The sequence below is a fragment of the Oryctolagus cuniculus genome, chromosome 12 (assembly GCF_964237555.1).
Source record: "Oryctolagus cuniculus chromosome 12, mOryCun1.1, whole genome shotgun sequence".
Classification (NCBI taxonomy): domain Eukaryota; kingdom Metazoa; phylum Chordata; class Mammalia; order Lagomorpha; family Leporidae; genus Oryctolagus; species Oryctolagus cuniculus.
This window is the reverse complement of record NC_091443.1, coordinates 25,571,778-25,592,484: the sequence shown is the minus strand read 5'-3', so window position 1 is coordinate 25,592,484 and position 20,707 is coordinate 25,571,778. Positions and strand designations below refer to the sequence as shown.

The window sequence follows — 20,707 nt, the reverse complement described above, 5'->3', positions numbered from 1 at the left end:
CATTTATATTCTTACCAACAGTGTATACAGGTTCTAATTTTTTAAGATTTATTTTATTTGAAAGGCGAGATGACAGAGAGAAAGAGAAATTTTCTATCTGCTGCTTCATTCCCCAAAAGGCCACAACTGCTGAGGATGGGCCAGGATGTAGCCTGGAGCCAAGAACTTCATCCAGATCTTCCACTTGGGCGGCGGGGACTAAATACGTAGGCTGTGTGCTGCTGCTTTCACAGGAACTAGCAGGGAGATGGAATGGAAGTGGAGCAGCTGGGACTTGAACTGGCTGTGGCCACTGGCAAATTAATATCTGCTGCACCACAGTGCCATCCCTACAGGTTCCTGCTTTTCCAAATCTTTGCCTGTACTTGTTAAATTTTATTTTTTTTAATAGTAGCCATTCTAATGGGTGTGCTGTAGTATCACATTATAGTTTTGATTTGTATTTAATTTCTCTTGTGCTGTCTTTTTTATCCATTGTTTGCCTAAAAGTGTGTTCGTTAATTGGTAGAAATTTTTTATTTTTACAGTTCCTTTTCTGTCACTAATTTGTAACTACATCCATTGAGGTTGAAGAAAATACTTTGTAGTTTATCAATTTTGAAAAACATATTGACTTAATTTGTGGCCTAACTTCTATTCTATGCAGAAGACTATTCCATGTGTGCTTAGCAGAATGTGTATTTTGTTGTTGGGTTGTATCTATATTTGTCTGTTCAATCTAGTTGGTGCACTGCGTTGTTCCCAGTTCCTTGCCTATTTTCTGAGTGCCTGATCTGTCCCTTATTGAGAGCAGAGTATTGCAGTCTCCTACTATTATTAGTAGAACTATCTACTTCTTTCAGCTCTTCATATATTAGTGTAGAACTGTCTATTTCTTGTTTCAATTTTGTCACTTTTTGCTTCATATATTTTGATATTAACAAATTTTACAGATTCTTGCTGTATTAAAACTTTTATTAATGGGGGAATCCTCAAAAAGTTCATGAAAAAATGCAATTTTGAAAAACTACATGAATCAAAATTTTTATGCCCAAATAAATATCTTTTAATTTCATTTTCCTTAAACTTTTTGAAGTACCCATGAGTCTAATGCCCTTCTTTGTCTCTTGTAACATTGTTTAATTTACCAAACAAAAAAGAATAATACCTACTAGCAACGACTTGTATGGACTTTTTCTCCATCCTTTCACTTTCATTCTAAAGTCCGCTTCTTGTAGACAACATATAGTTGGATCATGTTTTGTTATGTTTTATTTGACTCATACTGCCTGTCTATGTATTTTTGTTAGAGTTTAATCTATTTATATGTAAGGTAATTACCGGTAATAAGGGACTTCTGTCATTTTGCCATTTATTTTTTATATGTTTTATAGTTTCACTGGCCCTCATTTCCTTCATTACTGTCTTCTTATGAGGTTGGATGACTTTTTAAGAACAATGTTTTAATTCCCTTGTCATTTCCCTTTGTATATATTTTACACCTATTTTTTTGTGGTTACCATGGGGATTACAATTTAATACCCTAAGTTAAAACATTAATTTGTTAAATCCATCTAATTTAACTACATAAAAATTCTCCTTTATATCTGTCTCCACCACTTTGTTATTTTTAAATTTTTAAAGTGATTCAAAATAATTTTACCTATTTACGGAGTACAGTGTACTGTGTTTTGTTTTTTTTTTTTAAGATTTTATTTATTTATTTGGGAGATAGAGTTACAGACTAATCCAAAACCAGGAGCCAGGAGCTTCCTCCATGTCTCCTATGTGGGTGCAGGGGCCCAAGCACTTGGGCCATCTTCTACTGCCTTCCCAAGCCATAAACAGAGCTGGATCAGAAAAGGAGCAGCTAGGACACAAGCTGGTACCCATATATGATGCCGGTGCCATAGGCAGAAGCTTAGTCTACTTCACCACAGCACTGGCCTTAGGACCATCCTTATCCTATACTTTGACAAGTCCTTGACCATCTGGTGCAAGCCCATGAACTTGAGTAGCTCCATGCCTTTCGTTCATGGCTACTGTCAGAAGACAATAATGGCTTTTCCTTCAGTCTGTCTTACCAATGTCATGAACACTCTTCTATGGCAAAATCTAAGCCAGAAGTCAGCTAAGAAGACATGGTAAGAATTACAGTGCTGTCATTTCTATTGCCTTTATATTTCTAGACTCTCCCATAAAGAAAATAGTTTACAATGGTGGAGATAGGCCTGTGCGTGACACAGATAGTATTCAGTGCAAACGGTAACCGTTGATTTTCGGAGCAGCTGACTCAAAGTATAAAACGATTCTTTATTAACCAAGTACTTCTAAAACGGACTTTTTTCAGTGACTGTAATTGAATATTTGTTTGTTTTTCTTGGTGGGAACATACTTCCCATCTGCCTTCATATTTAAAATGTGTGAACATATTTTCTTATGATTAAGTATTCTTCTGTAACATAGTTTCCGATGAATTCATATTTTGTATAGTGTAGCTGTGACATGATTTATGTACAGTTTCTTACAGTTAGGTATATAGATTGTTTCCAATTTGTCATTATATAAACAAGGCTGCTGTAAATCTCTTTGTTGATAAATACATATGCACAGTCTGATAATTTCCTTAAGATAAATTGTAGTTAATTATATTGTTCATTAAAAGGTATGTTCTAATTTTTATTTTTCTTCATTTCAATACTGAATATATAAATAATATGTAAAACTTTTATTAGTTATGATAGCCAGAAAGATACTTCTTTTAATTAGTGTATCTTTACTTAGCAGAATAACTGAACTTTTGCCTTATATGTATTGGCTGCTTGTATTTTTCCTTTCTATTAGGTGCTTATTTTTCTGTTGAGTTACACATACACACACACATTCATATACACAGTGCCCTTATCATGATGGAGACATCTGCTGAAATTTTTATGAAATTATTTTATACCTAATATAAACAGCCTGTTAAATGTTTTCCCTAGTTCTTCCAAGGCTCTGATGTTATAGACCCACATTATTCCCTTTAACTCTCTCCCTTTAGGAGATTGTCAACAGCAGATGTATTTGTTTTGGTGCCAACAAATTCTGAAATCCATGCATAGTGTCTTCATAATAAGCATATCCTGTGAACTTTTTGAAGATTCCTCATATTTTTCCATAAACACTCAATTGTAACTTGTATCTCTGCTTTTGCTCTTAATATGATTGGTCTTTATGAGGTACCATTTGTATTTGTTTCCTCATCTCCATTTGTCCCTTTCTGTGGAAAGTCTCTTTTTTTAAATTTTTTATTTATTGATTTTGACAGGAAAAGTTATACAGTGAGAGAGAGAGACAGAAAGATCTTCCTTCCATTGGTTCACCCCCCAAATGGCTGCTACGGCCGGCGCTGCGCTGATCTGAAGCCAGGAGCCAGGTGCTTCTCCTGGTCTACCACTCGGGTGCAGGGCCCAAGCACTTGGGCCATCCTCCACTGCACTCCCGGGCCACAGCAGAGAGCTGGGCTGGAAGAGGAGCAACTGGGACAGAATCCGGCGTCCTAACTGGGACTAGAACCCAGGGTGCCGGCGCCACAGGCAGAGGATTAGCCAAGTGAGCCACAGCACCGGCCGGAAAGTCTCTTTTGCTATTCTTCTGGAAATTATCGTCAGCTACTCATTTAGACAAATATTTTCTGTCATTTAAGTTCCATAGTTAGAAGGAGATGTAATGGTTTAAGGAAAAGTCATACTGCTTTTCACTTTAGTTGCCAAGAGACTGTTTCCTAGGTGCTGTGTCTTCTCTCTGTGACAGCTCCAGTGTACTCAGGTTTTGTCATCTTGTTTGGTTTAATTTTTATTGGAATGATCGAGTATCTGTTTTTAGCAAAGTTTGCAATTCAAGTCAATTTTTAGAATGTCCAGCAAATGAGAATGATTATTCCCCACATTCTTTTTTTTTTTTTTTAAGATTGATTTATTTATCTGAAAGTCAGAAATAAGGGGTGAGGGAAGGGGGACAGAGAGAGAGAGAATCAATCTTCCATCTGATGGTACACTCATCAGATGGCCACAATGGCCAGCACTGGGCCAGGCCCAAGCCAGAAGCCAGTAGCCTCATCCAGGTCTCTCATAAGGGTGGCAGGGGCCCAAACACTTGGGCCATCTTGCGCAGCTTTTCCCAGGCCATGAGCAGCTGGATCAGAAGTGGAGCAGCTGGAACACGAACTGGTACCCATTGCAGTGGCAGCTACCCACTGCGCCGCAGCACAGCCCCTGTTCTCCACATCTGAAAATGTTGACAATTCCCTTTCTACATATCTAAATTCAGTAGCTGAATGCTGACTTCCAGTGAATTAGACCACCAGTTAGAGAGAGAGCGTCCCCACAGCCTCCACACTGAAGGCGAGATCCAGGACGGGAAAAGGAAAGGGTGCACAGGGCTGGTTCTCTCCTGTGTCGTTGGGTGAAGTGCTGATTCTAATTGGGTCTGCTGCTGAGCGGTTTCTCATCCTTCCGCCTTCAGCATTTGCACAGTGCTCAGGAAGTGAAAAGGAAGCTTAGTTAGCAAATTGTTTTCAATGTGGTGGAGGTTTTGTGCTGAGGAAACTCGGTAGGCATTCCAAAGGATTTTAGGATTATTTTAAATAAGGATAATATCTGCATCTTAGATAATGCATGGTTATGAATCAACATACGAGTTGATCTTCCTCAGAGATACTAGCTTACAGTTTTCCTTTTTTATAATGTCCTTACCAGAGTTGTTCTGCTTTATAAAGTTGAGAATGGCCCCTCATATTTTTTTACTAGAAACATTTGCTTGAGATTGCTTTTGTATTTTGCCAAATGTTTGGGAGAATTCACCAGGAAAGCTAACAGTCTGGAGTTTTCTTTGATTTAAGAGTATCTAATACTTTTAATTTGTGTAAGTTTTTTCGATTTTCTTTGATCAGCCTTAGATTGTTAATTTAATCTTTTGGTCTTTATTTCTAATTCATTCATTTAAACATTATTTACTTATTTATTTTATTTCTGCAAAAGGCTGAGATGGAGAGAGAGTGAGCTTTTAATTTGCAGATTTACTCCCCAGAAGCTCACAGCAGCTGGGTCTGAGGTAGGTTGAGGAAAGGAGCTGGAAACTATCAGGATCTCCCACATGGGTGGCAGGAACTCAACCACTTAAACCATCATCTACTACCTCCCGGGATATGCATTAGCAGGAAGCTGGAGGAGGGAGCAAAGCCGGGACTCCACCCCAGGCACTCCAATATAAGACACAGGTGTTCCAAGCAGCATTTTAACCACTATGCTAAACACCCACTTCCAGTTCATTGATTACAAAAAAAAAAAAAAAAAAAAAAAAAAAAAAAAAAAAAAAAAAAAACTTTTTTATTTATTTTAAAGGTAGGGTTGGTTACACATGCACGCAGAGAGAGAGAGAGAAAGAGAGAGAGATGTTCCATCCACTGGTTCACTCCCCAAATAGCCACAGTGTCTGGGGCTGGGCCAAGCTGAAGCCAGGAACCTGATTCTCCGTCTGGGTCTCCTTTATGGGTAGCAGGGGCCCAAGTACTTGGGCCTTCTGCTGCTGCTTTCCCAGGCACATTAGCAGGGAGATGGGTCCGAAGTGGCAAAGCTGAGACTCGAACCAGCACTCATATGGAATGAGCCTGCAATGCCAGCTTAACTCACTAAGCCACAGTGCTGGTGCCAAGTTTATTGATTTTTAACCTTGTCTGTATTCCCTCCCTTTACTTTTTATTTCATGTGTATTCTTTTTCTTATTTCTTGATATTCATGCTAGAGGATAATTTTTCAAACATTTTTACTATTTCATGCATTTCAAGCTTGAAATTTCCTGTAAGCAAGTTTTTTATGTGTCACATTTTCAGTATTTCAGTACAAATATGATGGTATGCTGATTCAAAGTTTATGAGAGAAGAGTCAAAATATTGAAGGCTAATAATAATTAGAAGAGGGCTTCCCCTACTATACTCATATGTGAGGGTACTTCAGAAAGTTTGCAGAAAATTTGACTTAAAAGATAAGTATTTTTTGGTGTAAAAAATTGAAATTAATGCATGGTATTTTTATAATATGCATTTTTGTGAAATTTTGAAGACCTTTTATATGCAAAGATTTCAAAATTTTTTTTGCACCCAAATAAACAACTTTTAATTCCATTTTCCACAAACTTTAATTTTAATTATTGGTTACTTATTTGAGAAGCAGAGAGAAAGACAGAAAGTGAGAGAGCTCAACCACCCACTGGTTCATTTCCCAAATACCCTCAGAGTTAAAAACTCAGCTGGGGCTGAAGCTGGGAGCCAGGGACTCAAATCAGGTCTCCGATATGGGTGGCAGGAATCCAATTACTTGAGCCATCACTGCTGTCTCCCAGGGTCTGTGTTGGCAGGAAGCTGGAATCAGGAGCTGGAGCCAGGAATAGACCCAAAGCATGTGATTTGGCATCTTAACCTCTAGGCTAAATGCTGCCCTTCTGTGACCTTTTAAAAAATTTTATTTACTTTTATCTACTTGTAAGGCAGAGCTATGGGGCAGAGAGGGTGGTATCTTCCCTTTCCTGCTTCACTCCCCAAATACCCACAACAGCCATGGCTAGACCAGCCCATAGCCAGAAGCCAGGAACTCCATCCTGGTCTCCCACTTGGGAGGCAGGGACTCAAGTACTTGAGCCATCATCCACTGCCTCCAAGATGCATTAGCAGAAAGCTGAGCCAGAAGTGGAGGAGCTGGGACTTGAACTGGTCCTCCCTGTGGGAGCAGCCATCCCAAACAGCTTGCTACATCGTAACACCATCTCCCAAGAATTTGGGAGTCTTCTTGTATAATGACCTTTTTTTTAAGATCTATTTTATTTATTTGAAAGGCAGAGTTACAGAGAGACAGACAGAGAGAGAAAGACAGACAGACAGAGAGGTCTTCTGTTCACTGATTCACTTCCCAAATGGCTGAACAGCCGGGACTGGGCCAGGCCAAAGCCAGGAGCTTCATCCGGGTCTTCCACATGGGTGCAGGGCTTCCAAGCACTTGGGCCATCTTCCGTTGCTTTCCCCAGACACATTAGCGGGGGGCTGGATCAGAAGTGGAGCAGGTGGGGTCGGCACTGTGGGTAACAGGTAAAGCTGCCACCTGCAGTACCGACTCCCATTTAGGCACCGGTTCAAGTCCCAGCTGCTCCACTTCTAATCCAGCTCTCTGCTATGGCCTGGGAAAGCTGTAGAAGATGGCCCAAGGCCTTGGGCCCTTGCACCCGCATGGGAGACCAGGAAGAAGCTCTTGGCTCTTGGCTTCTGATTGGTGCAGCTTCGGCCATTGCCTGCTAATTGGGGAGTGAAACAATGGAAGACCTCTCTTTCCCTTTCTGTCTGCCTTTCAAATAAATAATCTTTAAAAAAAAAAAAAAGTGTAGCAGGTGAGATTTGAACTGGTGCTCATATGGGATGCCAACACTGCAGGCAGCAGCTTAAACTGCTATGCCACAATGCCAGTCGTGTGTAATGACTTTTTTTTTTTTTGACAGGCAGAGTTAGTGAGACAAGGAGAAAGGTCTTCCTTCCGTTGGTTCACCCCCCAAATGGCCACTATGGCCGGCGCCCTGCCCTGATCTGAAGCCAGGAGCCAGGTGCTTCCTCCTGGTCTCCCATGTGGGTGCAGGGCCCACACACTTGGGCCATCCTCCACTGCCTTCCCAGGCACAGCAGAGAGCTGGACTGGAAGAGGAGCAAACGGGACAGAACTGGCGCCCCAACTGGGACTAGAACCTGGGGTGCCAGTGCTGCAGGTGGAGGATTAGCCTAGTGGACCACGGCACCAGCCGTGTATAATGACTTTTTTTTTTTTAATTTTTTTTGACAGAGTGGACAGTGAGTGAGAGAGAGAGACAGAGAGAAAGGTCTTCCTTTGCCGTTGGTTCACCCTCCAATGGCTGCCGCGGCCGGCGCACCGCACTGATCCGATGGCAGGAGCCAGGTACTTATCCTGGTCTCCCATGGGGTGCAGGGCCCAAGTACTTGGGCCATCCTCCACTGCACTCCCTGGCCACAGCAGAGAGCTGGCCTGGAAGAGGGGCAACCGGGACAGAATCTGGCGCCCCGACCAGGACTAGAACCTGGTGTGCTGGCGCCGCAAGGCGGAGGATTAGCCTAGTGAGCCGCGGCGCTGGCCGCTAATTCATTTTACAAAGCTTATATACTTTGATAATAAAACCAGCAAAGGACAAAAAGAAAAAGGAAAAACAATTCTAGTCTCAACTAATTTATGAATACAGATGTGCAATTTCTCAACAAAATTTAAACAAACTGAATATAACTGTGTAAATAAGATATTGCCCCTGGAAAAGGTTCCTATTACAAATACAAAGATACATTATTCACTACATTGATAAAGTAAAGGTAAAAAACCATATGATCATCTCAACAGAAACAGAAAAGATATTTGATAAACTTAATTATCTTTTTGTGACTTCTAACAACTCTGAGCACACTAGATGTAAAACTTTTTTAATTTGATAAGATAAAGTGCATTTACCAAACCAAACAGTAACTAATGCAATTCCAAATAGGGAATCAGAAAGTTATACTCTCTGAAATCAGAACATGTGCCCCTTATTCTCCCTTTTTGAGTGTCCCATAATATAAAGGATATAAGAGACAAAAGAAATAAGGATTGAAAAATTGGAACTAAAACTGTCATTATTGATAAATTACTTTTCTCCCTTTAAAAAAACAATTATCGGGCTGGCGCTGCGGCTCACTAGGCTAAATCTTCCGCCTACAGCGCCAGCACCCCGGGTTCTAGTCCCGGTTGGGGCGCCGGATTCTGGCCCAGTTGCTCCTCTTCCAGTCCAGCTCTCTGCTGTGGCCTGGGAGTGCAGTGGAAGATGGCCCAAGTGCTTGTGCCCTGCACCCCCATAGGAGACCAGGAGGAAGCACCTGGCTCCTGGTTTTGGATCGGTGCAGCGAGCCTGCCGTATCCGCCATTTGGGGGGTGAACCAACGGAAAAAGGAAGACCTTTCTCTCTCTCTCTCTCTCTCTCTCTCTCTCTCTCTTCTCTCTCTCTCTCTCTCTCTTTCTCTTTCTCTCACTGTCTAACTCTACCTTTCAAAAAAAATTAAAAAAAAAACCCATAAGTATCTACATAAAATTTACAGAAAATAGTAGCAGTAGCTAATTCAATATTAGACTAGACCAATATGTTAAAGTCAATTACAGGTCTTTACCCAAGCAACAACTAGAAGCTATAATTAACAGCAACAAATTAACCATACTTAGCAACAAAAACTATGATGTACCTAGGAAGAAATTAAATGAACCTTTACCCATGATACCAAATTGTAAAAGCTTTACTGAAGAGGATTAAATACTAAAAATAAATGGACAGATAGCCCATGTTTATAGATGAGAAGTTTTAATATCATAATAGAATTGGTTCCTTCCAAATTGATGTGTAAATTTAATACAACTTTAATAGAAATTCAGTTACCATATTACTTTTAATATTTATATGTAAAGAATTAAAACAGCCAACACATAATATTTAGAAGATTGAGAGGAGTTTTGTGTTCTTTATAGAATGACTTTTTATAAAGCTATTTTGATTAGGATAGTGGAGTATTGGTTCTGGCATAGATATATTGATGAATAGACTACAATTCAGAGTTTCGAAGCTGGTTCATGTGTGTATAGAACTCTTACAACAAAGGTATTCTGGTATACCACTTGAGAAAAGAAGGGGCTTTGATAAATAGAGCTCTGAAAAATTTTGTTACTAATACAGAAAAAAATTAAATTGGATTTCTATTAGAGCTCTAATTCATGACTATAGGCAATGGTCTATAGTCTCCATAAGCCTTGTACTCTTGTTTAGAAAGAACTGGAGTGTGTTTATCTCTGTTAATGAGGAACTGAAACTATGTTAGATTTGTAGTATTTCAGTAGCATTATTTTGTGGAGATTGAGCTACAATGTATATAAAGTTGTCAGTGTGATATGTGTGTGTGTGTGTGTGTATGATCTGAAGACTTATTTAAAATTATGCCAGGAGAGATGATTGCCTTGTTCTTCTCTAATTTTGAGACTTATCAAATAGACGACATGAAGCTGTGGGAGCCGAGTGAGATCAGGGTACCAGCATGGTTCAGCTCTTGGAGAGGGCCCTCCTCCTGGTTCGCAGACAATTGCCTTCTTGCTGTGTCCTCGTCTTTGGGAGAGAAAAGACTCTGGGCCCTTCATCTCCTTACAGAGGCACTGACCTATCATGGAGGCTCTACCCTCATGACCAAATGTAACTTTACTTAAACCCCAAAGGCCTCATCCCAGATACCTTCCCACTGGGGAGTAGGGCCTGACACATGAATTTAAGGGAGGGGATATCAGTCCATAGCATTTCTAAAGGGTTTATTTGAAGCTAGATCTTATATCTAATCTGAGGAATTATTTTGGTGAAAGCAAATTAGCCCATTTATGTGTTGTCTGAAAGTTATTTGATTACACCAAAGAGGCAGAATATTACAGTAAAGAGTCCTAGGATGAAAGATTAGATACCTGTTATCCACGGGCTGGTGTTGTGGCATAGTGGGTAAAGTCACTGCCTGTGACACCAGCATCCCATATGGGTGCCAGTTCGAGTCCTGGCTGCTCCACTTCTGATCCAGCTCCCTGCTAGTGCACCTGGGAAAAGCAATGAAAGATGGCCCAGGTACTTGGGTCCCCGCACCCACATGGGAGACCTAGAATAAGCTCCTGGTTCCTGGCTTCAGAAAGCTCCAGCCGTTGGGGAGTGAACCAATAGATGGAAGATCCTGTCTCTCCCTCCCTCTGTCTTTAAACTCGGCCTTTCTAATAAATAAATTAATTAAAAAAAAGATACCTATGATCTAGTCCTGGCTTTACAGTTAACTATCTGTGAACTTGGATCTGTCACTTCCTGGTTAGTGTGATCTTGGGAAAGTTACTTAATTAGAGTCTTAATTTCCTCATGTGCCAAAAAATAAACAATAAAAACTTGTGGGATATTATAAGAATGAAATAAAAACCCCCAAGAAAGCATCTTATAATAGGCCTCCTGATACAGAAATTCCACTCCCTTCTCTTGGACGAGCTGTTACATCTTTGGCTTTAGTTTCTTCATCTATAATATGACTAATAGCATTCTCAAGAAACTGATTCTAAGCCTTTCTGTGTATTTCCTTCCATATATGTTCAGATTTTTAAAAAATTTTATTTGAGGTACACAAACTTCATGCATATAATTTATACAAATTTAGGAACACAGTGATTCTTCCCACCCCATACTAGCCTCCCTCCTCCCCTCACTCCTACCCTTCTTCCTCCTCCTTCTCCTATTCCCATTCTTATTTTTTCAGTTAACTTTGTGCTCATAAGATTAACCCTACACTAAGTAAAGAGCTCAACAAATAGTATGAAGAAAAGAAAAAAATCACTGTTCCTCAACAGTCCAGACAAGGGCTGATCAAAATCATTGCATCTCAAAGTGTCAATTATGCAGATCAAGGAGAACATATGGTATTTGTCTTTTATGTTCAGCTTTAAGAAACATTGCAAGTATCCTTTATGTATATAACTAAACTTATATCTTGGGTAAAGAAAAAATATGTACTGAAACCATTTTATTCCTTGGTCCAAAAGTAGAGTCCTTTACTTTGATTTTCTTTCTAACTCAGCAAAAAGAGATCTCTGCACTTAGAGACTGTTTTGAAAAGAAAATTGTTTGATACAGTCAGATGATCAGAAAGACCAAATGTTAAGTCTTTCTGGGGTGTGGTGTGAATGACACTAATACTTGCCCTTACATGAACATTTCTCTTTTTAAAAAATGTGTTTATTTATTTGAAAGGCAGAGTTGTACAGAGAGAGATCTTCCATCCACTGGCTCACCCCCTAGAAGGCCGCAGGGCTGGGCCAGAGGTAAGCCAGGAGCCGGGAACTTCCTCCAGGTCTCCAACACGGGTGCAGGGACCCAAGCATCCAGGCCATACCCCGATGCCTTTCTTAGGCCATTTAACAGAGAGCTGGATCAGAAATAGAACAAGTGGGACTTGAACTGCTGCCTATATGGGATGCTAGCATTACAGGTGGCAACTTCACTTGCTATACCACTATACCAACCCTTTAAAATGAACATTTCTGGGGCCAGCACCATGTCTCACTTAGTTCATCCTACACCTATGGCACCAGCATCCCATATAGGTGCCGGGTTCTAGTCCCAGTTGCTCCTCTTCCAGTCCAGCTCTCTGCTGTGGCCCGGGAGGGCAGTGGAGGATGGCCCAAGTACTTGGGCGCCCGTACCCACATGGGAGACCAGGAGGAAACACCTGGCTCCTGGCTGTGGATTGGCACAACGCCAGCCGTGGCGGCCATTTGAGGCATTTGAGGGATGAACCAACGGAAGGAAGACCTTTCTCTCTCTCTCTCTCTCTCACTGTCTATAACTCTACCTGTAAAATAATAAAAAAAAAATAAAATGAACATTTCTCTCTCTTTTTTTTTGGGGGGGGGAAGGTTTTAATGTAAGTCAGAGTTATAGAGAGAGGGAGAACTAGAGAGGTCTTCCATCCACTGGTTCACTCCCTAGATGGCCACAATGGCCAGAGCTGGGCCAGTATGAAGCCAGGAGCCTCTTATGGGTCTCCCACACAGGTGCAGGAGCCCAAGCACTTGGACCATCTTCCACTGCTTTCCCAGGGCATAGCAGAGAGCTGGATCAGAAGAGGAACAGGCAGGACCCAAACTGGTGCCCATACGAGATGCCAGTGCCGCAGGCTACTATGCCACAGTACCAGCCCATTAAATGGAATATTTTTTTTTTTTTTTTTGACAGAGTGGATAGTGAGAGAGAGACAGAGAGAAAGGTCTTCCTTTTGCCGTTGGTTCACCCTCCAATGGCCGCCACGGCTGGCTGGCCCACCGCCTTGATCCGAAGGCAGGAGCCAGGTGCTTCTCCTGGTTTCCCATGGGGTGCAGGGCCCAAGCACTTGGGCCATCCTCCACTGCACTCCCAGGCCACAGCAGAGAGCTGGCCTGGAAGAGGGGCAACCGGGAAAGAATCCGGCGCCCCGATCGGGACTAGAACCCGGTATGCCGGCACCGCTAGGTGGAGGATTAGCCTATTAAGCCTCCGCGCCGGCCATAAATGGAATATTTCTAAACTCACTGTGCTCCCATGTTACATGTTAGATGTTTGAGAGGTGCATGACCATTTATTGACATTTTGAAATAACTAGTTGAACTATTTGCTTGCTTTGTTCAACAGGTGGATTTTCAGAAAAGACAAGTGAATGGAGTTCAGAAGAGGAGGAGCCAGTGAAGAAGGCAGGACCCGTGCAGGTCCTCATTGTCAAAGACGACCACTCCTTTGAGTTAGATGAAGCTGCACTAAATCGGATCCTTCTCTCAGAGGCCGTCAGGGACAAGGAGGTGGTAGCTGTGTCTGTTGCTGGAGCATTTAGAAAAGGCAAATCCTTCCTGATGGACTTCATGTTGAGATACATGTACAACCAGGTATGCAAGAGCAACCTTGAAGGATTGTTTTGTTTGTTTCTATTTTTCTGACCCTTTGTGTTTCCTATTAGTACTTTTCTTATCTCTCAAAATTATTTTTCAGATTTATATTTCATAAAATATCTTAAATCTTCATTCACTGGCCTAACTGAATGTTGTAAGAATTTTATTATTATATTAATTCATAATAATCTCAGTTTATTCATTGATATTTATATTCCAAGTGTCTTTTCCAGGCCATACTTACTAAACTGATTTAAAATTCTGTGTCAATTAGAAGTATTTATTGACTGTCTGCTGTATACCCTGCAGTGTACTAGGTGCTATTGTGGTGAATACCAAAGAGGGTGTAGATTTTGCACTTAGGCATCTCGTGGTTTGGCTGAGGCGACAGAAGTAGGACATGTAAAGTATTTAATAGCATCAGTCAATGCTCATCCATATGTTTCTGATGTAGTTCAGGGACTGGACATCCATGTGTAGGCAGCTGTTATCACAAAAAGCTTCACAGAGGTATTGGGACTTGGGGTAGACTCTGAAGATGTGCAAGACCTGGATCAAGAGAGGGAAGAAGAGGGGGCATTCTAGACTAAGAAGAATGCTTAGGAAATAGTCCTCAAACAGTGGGCACAGTTTCTCTGCTTAAGTGGAAATCATGTATTAGAGATGAGAAGAAATAAAATTGATGAGGTATTAGCCAAGGAAGGAAACAACTCATAAAAGAACCAAAAAAATTTTTTTTAAGATTTATTTATTTATTTGAAAGCCAGAGTTATACAGAGAAAGAGGCAGAAAGGTCTTCCATCCACTGGTTCACTCCCTAGATGGCTGCAATAGCCGAGCTGTGCTGATCCGAAGCCAGGAGCCAGGAGCTTCTTCTGGGGCTCCCACATGGGTGCAGGGGCCCAAGGCCTTAGGCCATCTTCTACTGCTTTCCCAGGCCATAGCAGAGAGCTGGATCGGAAGTGGAGCAGCCAGGACTCAAACTGGCACCCATATGGGATGCTGGCACTGCAGGTGGCAGCTTTACCTGCTACGCCACAGTGCAGGCCTCTAAAACTGAGTTTTTTGTAAGGGCTTAAAATGATACATAGAGTAAGACAAAATTTAATTAAAATTTTCTTTTATACCAGTTTATACAGAATTGTTAATTAAAGTAGCCTACTCCCAAATTTCTCTGCCTTAGTTGTGATTTCTTTCTTTCTTTTTTTTTTTTTTAAAAGATTTATTTATTTATTTGAAAGTCAGTGTTACACAGAGAGAGGAGAGGCAGAGAGAGAGAGGTCTTCCATCCAATAGTTCACTCCCCAACTGCCTGCATTGGCTGGAGCTGCACCGATCTGAAGCTAGGAGCCAGGAGCGTCTTCTGGGTCTCCCACGTGGGTGCAGGGGCCCAAGGACTTGAGCCGTCTTCTACTGCTTTCCCAGATCATAGCAGAGAGCTAGACTAGAAGTGGAGCAGCCAGGTCTCGAAACGGCACCCAATATGGGATTCCATTGCCTCAGGCCAGGAAATTAATCTGCTGCACCATAGTGCCAGCCTCAGTTGTGGTTTCTTTTTAAAGCTTTCCCTATATTTAATTCTTAAAAATCTTGTTATTTTTATTTATTGGAAAGAGAGAGAGAAAGATTCTTCTATCTGCTTGTTCAGTCTCCAGATGCTCACAATAGCTAAACCTGGGCCAGGCCTAAGCCAAGAGACTGGAACTCAGTCTAGGTCCCTAACATCAGTGGCATTGACCCAAGTACTTGAGCTATTGCTTGCTACTTCTCAGAGTATGTATTAGCAAGAAGCTCCATTGGAAGCAGAGCTGAAACCTGAACCCAGGCCCTCAGACATGCAATGTGGGCATCCAAAGTGGTACCTTAACTACTATACCAAATGCCTGCCTCTTCAAAAAGTTTTATAATCACATTTTAGTTAATACTAATTTTTAGACTTTAGAACTATATAATGAAGTCTTCCAGAAACCAGTAGCTTTTTCTAAAAAAATTATCTAACTAAGTATAACTTAGTTAGTATTTAGTAATTAGTATAACTACTAATATCCAAGGTTATCAATGACTTGCTAAATCTAAGTGCTGTTTTCTAGTCTTTGTCTTACTTGCTTGTCAATCTCTATCCTGTTACAGTCATCATTTTTACTTTTATAAAAGTCCCACTTTGGTGCTTCATAGCTGTCATCTCTTTTCCTTATTAATTAACTATTTGCTTCCTGTAGCATAATTTTTCTATTCACACTAGGATGATAATTCACCTTGCTTCTTCATAGCTTCCCATTACTTGCAGGATAAAAAAATCTAACTCCCTTAGACACATTACAGGCCTCTTAGAATCTGGCCATCTCTCTGTCCTCTCTGTTACACCTTCTGACCTTCATACCAAAGCATTTGTGTATGCTCTGACATAATTTGCTATCCCTCCTTCTCTCTCTCCCTCACCTGTTCCTACTCCGTCCTTTTTGTTTGTAAGAATTTTTATTTATTTATTTATTTATTTGAGAGTTCGAGTTACAGACAGAGAGAAGGAGAGACAGAGAGAAAGGTTTCTGGGGCCGGTGCTGTGGTGTAGCAGGTTAATGCCCTGGCCTGAAGCGCCGGCATCCCATATGGGCGCCGGTTCAAGACCCAGCTGCTCCACTTCCAATCCAGCTCTCTGTTATGACCCGGGAAAGCAGTAGAAGATGGCCCAAGTCTTTGGGCCCCTGCACCCATGTGGGAGACCCGAAGAAGCTCCTGGCTCCTGGCTTCAGATCAGCACAGCTACAGCCATTGTGGCCAATTGGGGAGTGAACCATCGAATGGAAGACTTACTTTCTCTCTCTCTCTCTGCCTCTCCTCTTTCTGTGTAACTCTGACTTACAAATAAATAAATCTTAAAAAAAAAAAAGAGAGAGAGAGAACGGTTTCCATCACTGGTTCACTCCCCGTATGGCCCCAGTGGCTGGAGCTGGGCCGATCCGAAACCAGGAGCCAGGAGCTTCTTTAGGGTCTCCATGCAGGGGCCCAAGCACTTGGGCCATCTTCCACTGCTTTTCCAGGCCATAAGCAGAGAGCTGGATCGGAAGAAGAGCAGCCTGGACATGAATTGGCGGTCATGTGGGAAGCTAGTGCCGCGGGCAGAGGCTTAGCCTACTATGCCACAGTACTGGCTGTGTCCCTCCTCCCCCTTGTTCTTTCCCAAAGTACCTTCTTTAAGTTTGCTTACCAGGAAAATTCCTAAATACTCTTCAAATCTTAGCTCAAACATCGCCTCTCCTATGAAGTCTTACCTGACCAACAGTTAATTATTCATTTTCCTATACTTCCATTTTTGTTTTATGTACACTTCCATTTTAGCATGCACATGCTACATTATAATGGTTAGCAAGTCTGAATGTTAGGCTCTGCACTGCCTCTAGTCTGGAATGATGTCTTTTTTTAATTTTTTTATTTTATTTTTTTTATTTGACAGGTAGTGTTAGAGACAGTGAGAGAGAGACAGAGAGAAAGGTCTTCCTTCCGTTGGTTCACCCCCCAGTGGCCATTAAGGCTGGCGCTGCACCGATCCAAAGCCAGGAGCCAGGTGCTTCCTCCTGCTCTCCCATGTGGGTGCAGGGACCCAAGCACTTGGGCCATCCTCTGCTGCCCTCCTGGGCCACAGCAGAGAGCTGGACTGGAAGAGGAGCAACCGGGACAGAATCCGGCGCCCCGACGGGGACTAGAACCCCAGGGTGCCGGCACTGCAGACGGAGGATTAGCCAAGTGAGCCACAGCGCTGGCCTGGAATGATGTATTTTAATCTTTGCGTCCCCAGAACGTAGCATAAAATGTGACAAGTAATTGTTCCTCTATCATAATTTTTTGGATGAATGAAGTTATTGTATCAGTGCAGTAGCTGTGCATATGTTATTCCTTTTGACTAAAATTAGAGAAGAAATAAATAGATAAAAAATTATATTGCATATCAAGTTCCTTATCATAGACTTTATTAATTTATAGGAATCAGTTGATTGGGTTGGAGATTACAATGAACCGCTGACTGGCTTTTCATGGAGAGGTGGGTCTGAACGAGAGACCACAGGAATCCAGATATGGAGTGAAATTTTCCTTATCAATAAACTTGATGGCAAAAAGGTATGAGACAAACTTCTTAAATAAAACTGAATTTTCAGTTACAACAGTTACCACTTTTCAAAAGCCTTGAGAATGCTCTAGCAGATCTGGAAGCTAATATTTGTACTTTGTTTCATTACTGCTGTTTCTATTACTATTTGTTATTATTCTATTATTAAGTTCTATTTTGCTGGGTTACTAGTGAAAATCATTACAATAATCAGTGGCTAATTAATGTTTTTTCTTCCCTGTGGCATTCATGGCACATGTAAGAAATTGCCTATTTAGTATTCATTGGTAATAGTTTGCCTTAGTTCTTATGTTGTGGTAACCCTAACAGCCAAGATGATCCATAACATTTCAGTCATGTCCTTTACACTTCCTGTAGGTTGCAGTGTTATTGATGGATACTCAGGGAACCTTTGACAGTCAGTCAACTTTGAGAGATTCTGCCACAGTATTTGCCCTTAGCACAATGATCAGCTCAATACAGGTATGAGATACAAGAAATTCATTTTGATGGATGTTTATGTAACTAAAAACTATAAATGTGTTTTTACATACATGAGATAGTCAAAGAAAGAAAAAAATGGTTTAATCAAGCATGCCTTAGTGTACCAGTTCTTGTAATTTCTAGAAGAATGAAATTGTTTTTGTTGCTCTTCTAATGGCTCATCAATTTTCAAATTAACTGCTTTAATCAGAAAAGATTGTATTGTTCATATTTATATAATAAACTCAATAGTATAAATCTTATATGCATGTAGTTGGACCACAAAATTTATAAATGTAAAACTTTATTTTTCATAACCAATGGAAATGTTTCCAAATATAAAACATTTATTTGTGTTTGTATCTTTTAAGGCACCTTAATATACATTTATAAAAGTAAAGGTCTTTGAAGCCGGCGCCGTGGCTCACTAGGCTAATCCTCCACCTTGCGGCGCCGGCACACCGGGTTCTAGTCCCGGTTGGGGCGCCGGATTCTGTCCCGGTTGCCCCTCTTCCAGGCCAGCTCTCTGCTATGGCCAGGGAGTGCAGTGGAGGATGGCCCAGGTGCTTGGGCCCTGCACCCCATGGGAGACCAGGAAAAGCACCTGGCTCCTGGCTCCTGCCAGGATCAGCGCGGTGCGCCGGCTGCAGCGGCAGCCATTGGAGGGTGAACCAACGGCAAAAGGAAGACCTTTCTCTCTGTCTCTCTCTCTCACTGTCCACTCTGCCTGTCAAAAAAAAAAAAAAAAAAAAAGTAAAGGTCTTTGTATAAAATGTTTTCTTTCATTTCTTTTCCTTTCCTCATTTCCTTCTCTTTTTTGAAGTGTTATTTTAGAGGTTATTGTGCATGTTCTAACTTGTCCCTGAAGTCCGTGGAAAAGGTTATGATAGCCACTGAACATATTGCATAAAAGTCGTAAAGCCATTTTTAGAGCAAGAAACAGAGCAGATCAATAAAAAAAAGGTACTATGGCTTAAAAAGGCAGGAAAGGCACAGTAGTGAGGATGAGTAAGGGAAGGCTGAATCAGAAGGGACTGAACATGAAGCCAGTGGACTGGCACCAGGGTACTGTGTGGTGGGACCACCAAGAGGGAGTTCCTAGAAAGAGCAAGGATGGGCTCAATGTTTATTACAAAGGAGTCTCAAAGCCATGGTTATAACCTGTGACCGATGCTCTTAGAAGGTTACTTCCTCAGTGAGCCTTTAAAATGAGAGTTCATAATCAACAGTAAAAGCCATTTACACAAGCCAATTAAAATGAGATTGATTTTGCCTTTTAAATATTATTTGCTATTTCTATTTGACTTCAATACTCTGAATATTTTCATAGAAAAATCCTAGAAGTCCTTAATAATTTTTTATTATATGAAAAATGATGTTATTTAAATAAGTATCCAAAGTATACTATCCGTATTTGAACATTCAGCATCTTTAGTTTTTCTTTGAAGTTGCTGATATTTATCTCACCTCAAAGAAAAAAAAAGACATCTTAATGCTGTGATCTGTGAAGCAAGAATACATATGTATCACAATGTAAGCATGATATTCTGAACTCAACTTCCTTGTCATGGAGCTTTACGTAGATATAGATAAAATAATTAATTATGAATAAGTCATATTTGAAAAATTTTCCATATGGGTTGTTCAGATGTGGATTGTTACTATTTTGCTCTACTTAAAAGAAAGATTATTTTATTGACTGTTAAATTAGCTTATAAAGTAATTAGAACATTCTGATTCCAAAGCAGGGGACTATTATGTTTCTGGAACAACATTATGATCATTATATGTTCCTCATTTTCTCTCAAGCTTTCTTTACTCCTCCCTGATTGTCTTAAATCATTTAAGTAAGTATGTAAGAGATTTCAGTTTTATGATAGTTGTTATTTAGAGAATGGCAAAGTGAGTGCTTAGAATGGTGTCACTTATCATCTCATTTTGATTACTTCTGAATCAAGGTGTATAACCTATCCCAGAATGTCCAGGAGGATGATCTTCAACACCTCCAGGTAAAAATATATAGTTAAATATATTATCTGGTATTATATATATATATATATATATTCTGATAATCTCTTGAACATGCTTAGAAGAACTTGAAGGAATGATTTAGAAACAAAAACAAATAGGGGTTTTTAGTCTTCTGGGTTTTTATTCTGGTCCCACAAGGTTTTTTTGGTTCTGATTAAGTTTTCAAATTCCTTTGTGTCTTTAAAGCTACTTGCCATCAGCTATGTATATGTGAAAATATATGGCAAATCAGAAAAGAAGTACTTGACTTTAAAATTATCCAAATTGTGAAGTTGATGTGCTGACCTCCAGGGCTTGATTGCTGTTAGTGTAATACCTGTGATACTGCAGACTTTTTTTTTTCCTGTGGACCCTTAAATGCTAAGGACTCTGGGGAACTCCCTGATGCTAACTCACAGGTTCTGTTTTAGACCTGACAGAGACCTCGGTAATACCTGGTTTTACCCCTCATAATTTATAGATAAGGAAAATGAGGCAGAAAAAAAAATTTGTCCAACACATAGGGCTAATTAGTGGTGGAGCAGGATTAAAACTGGGGTCACCTAACTGGGCTCAGTGGTTTGTCCACTTCCTAAGGAGCCATGAA

General features: G+C 40.8%; 1 protein-coding gene across 3 annotated transcripts in view; it reads left to right on the top strand.

Moving 5' to 3' along the window:
* The window catches only part of ATL1 (atlastin GTPase 1), a 75,865-nt gene that overhangs the window by 18,933 nt on the left and 36,225 nt on the right, over positions 1–20,707 (top strand). For all 3 annotated transcript variants that reach the window (XM_017348282.3, XM_070053675.1, XM_070053674.1), the window contains exons 3-6: positions 13,255–13,502; positions 17,484–17,618; positions 17,986–18,090; positions 20,049–20,099. In XM_017348282.3, coding sequence (XP_017203771.1) covers positions 13,255–13,502; positions 17,484–17,618; positions 17,986–18,090; positions 20,049–20,099 — 539 coding nt within the window. The remainder of the gene's footprint in view (positions 1–13,254; positions 13,503–17,483; positions 17,619–17,985; positions 18,091–20,048; positions 20,100–20,707) is intronic.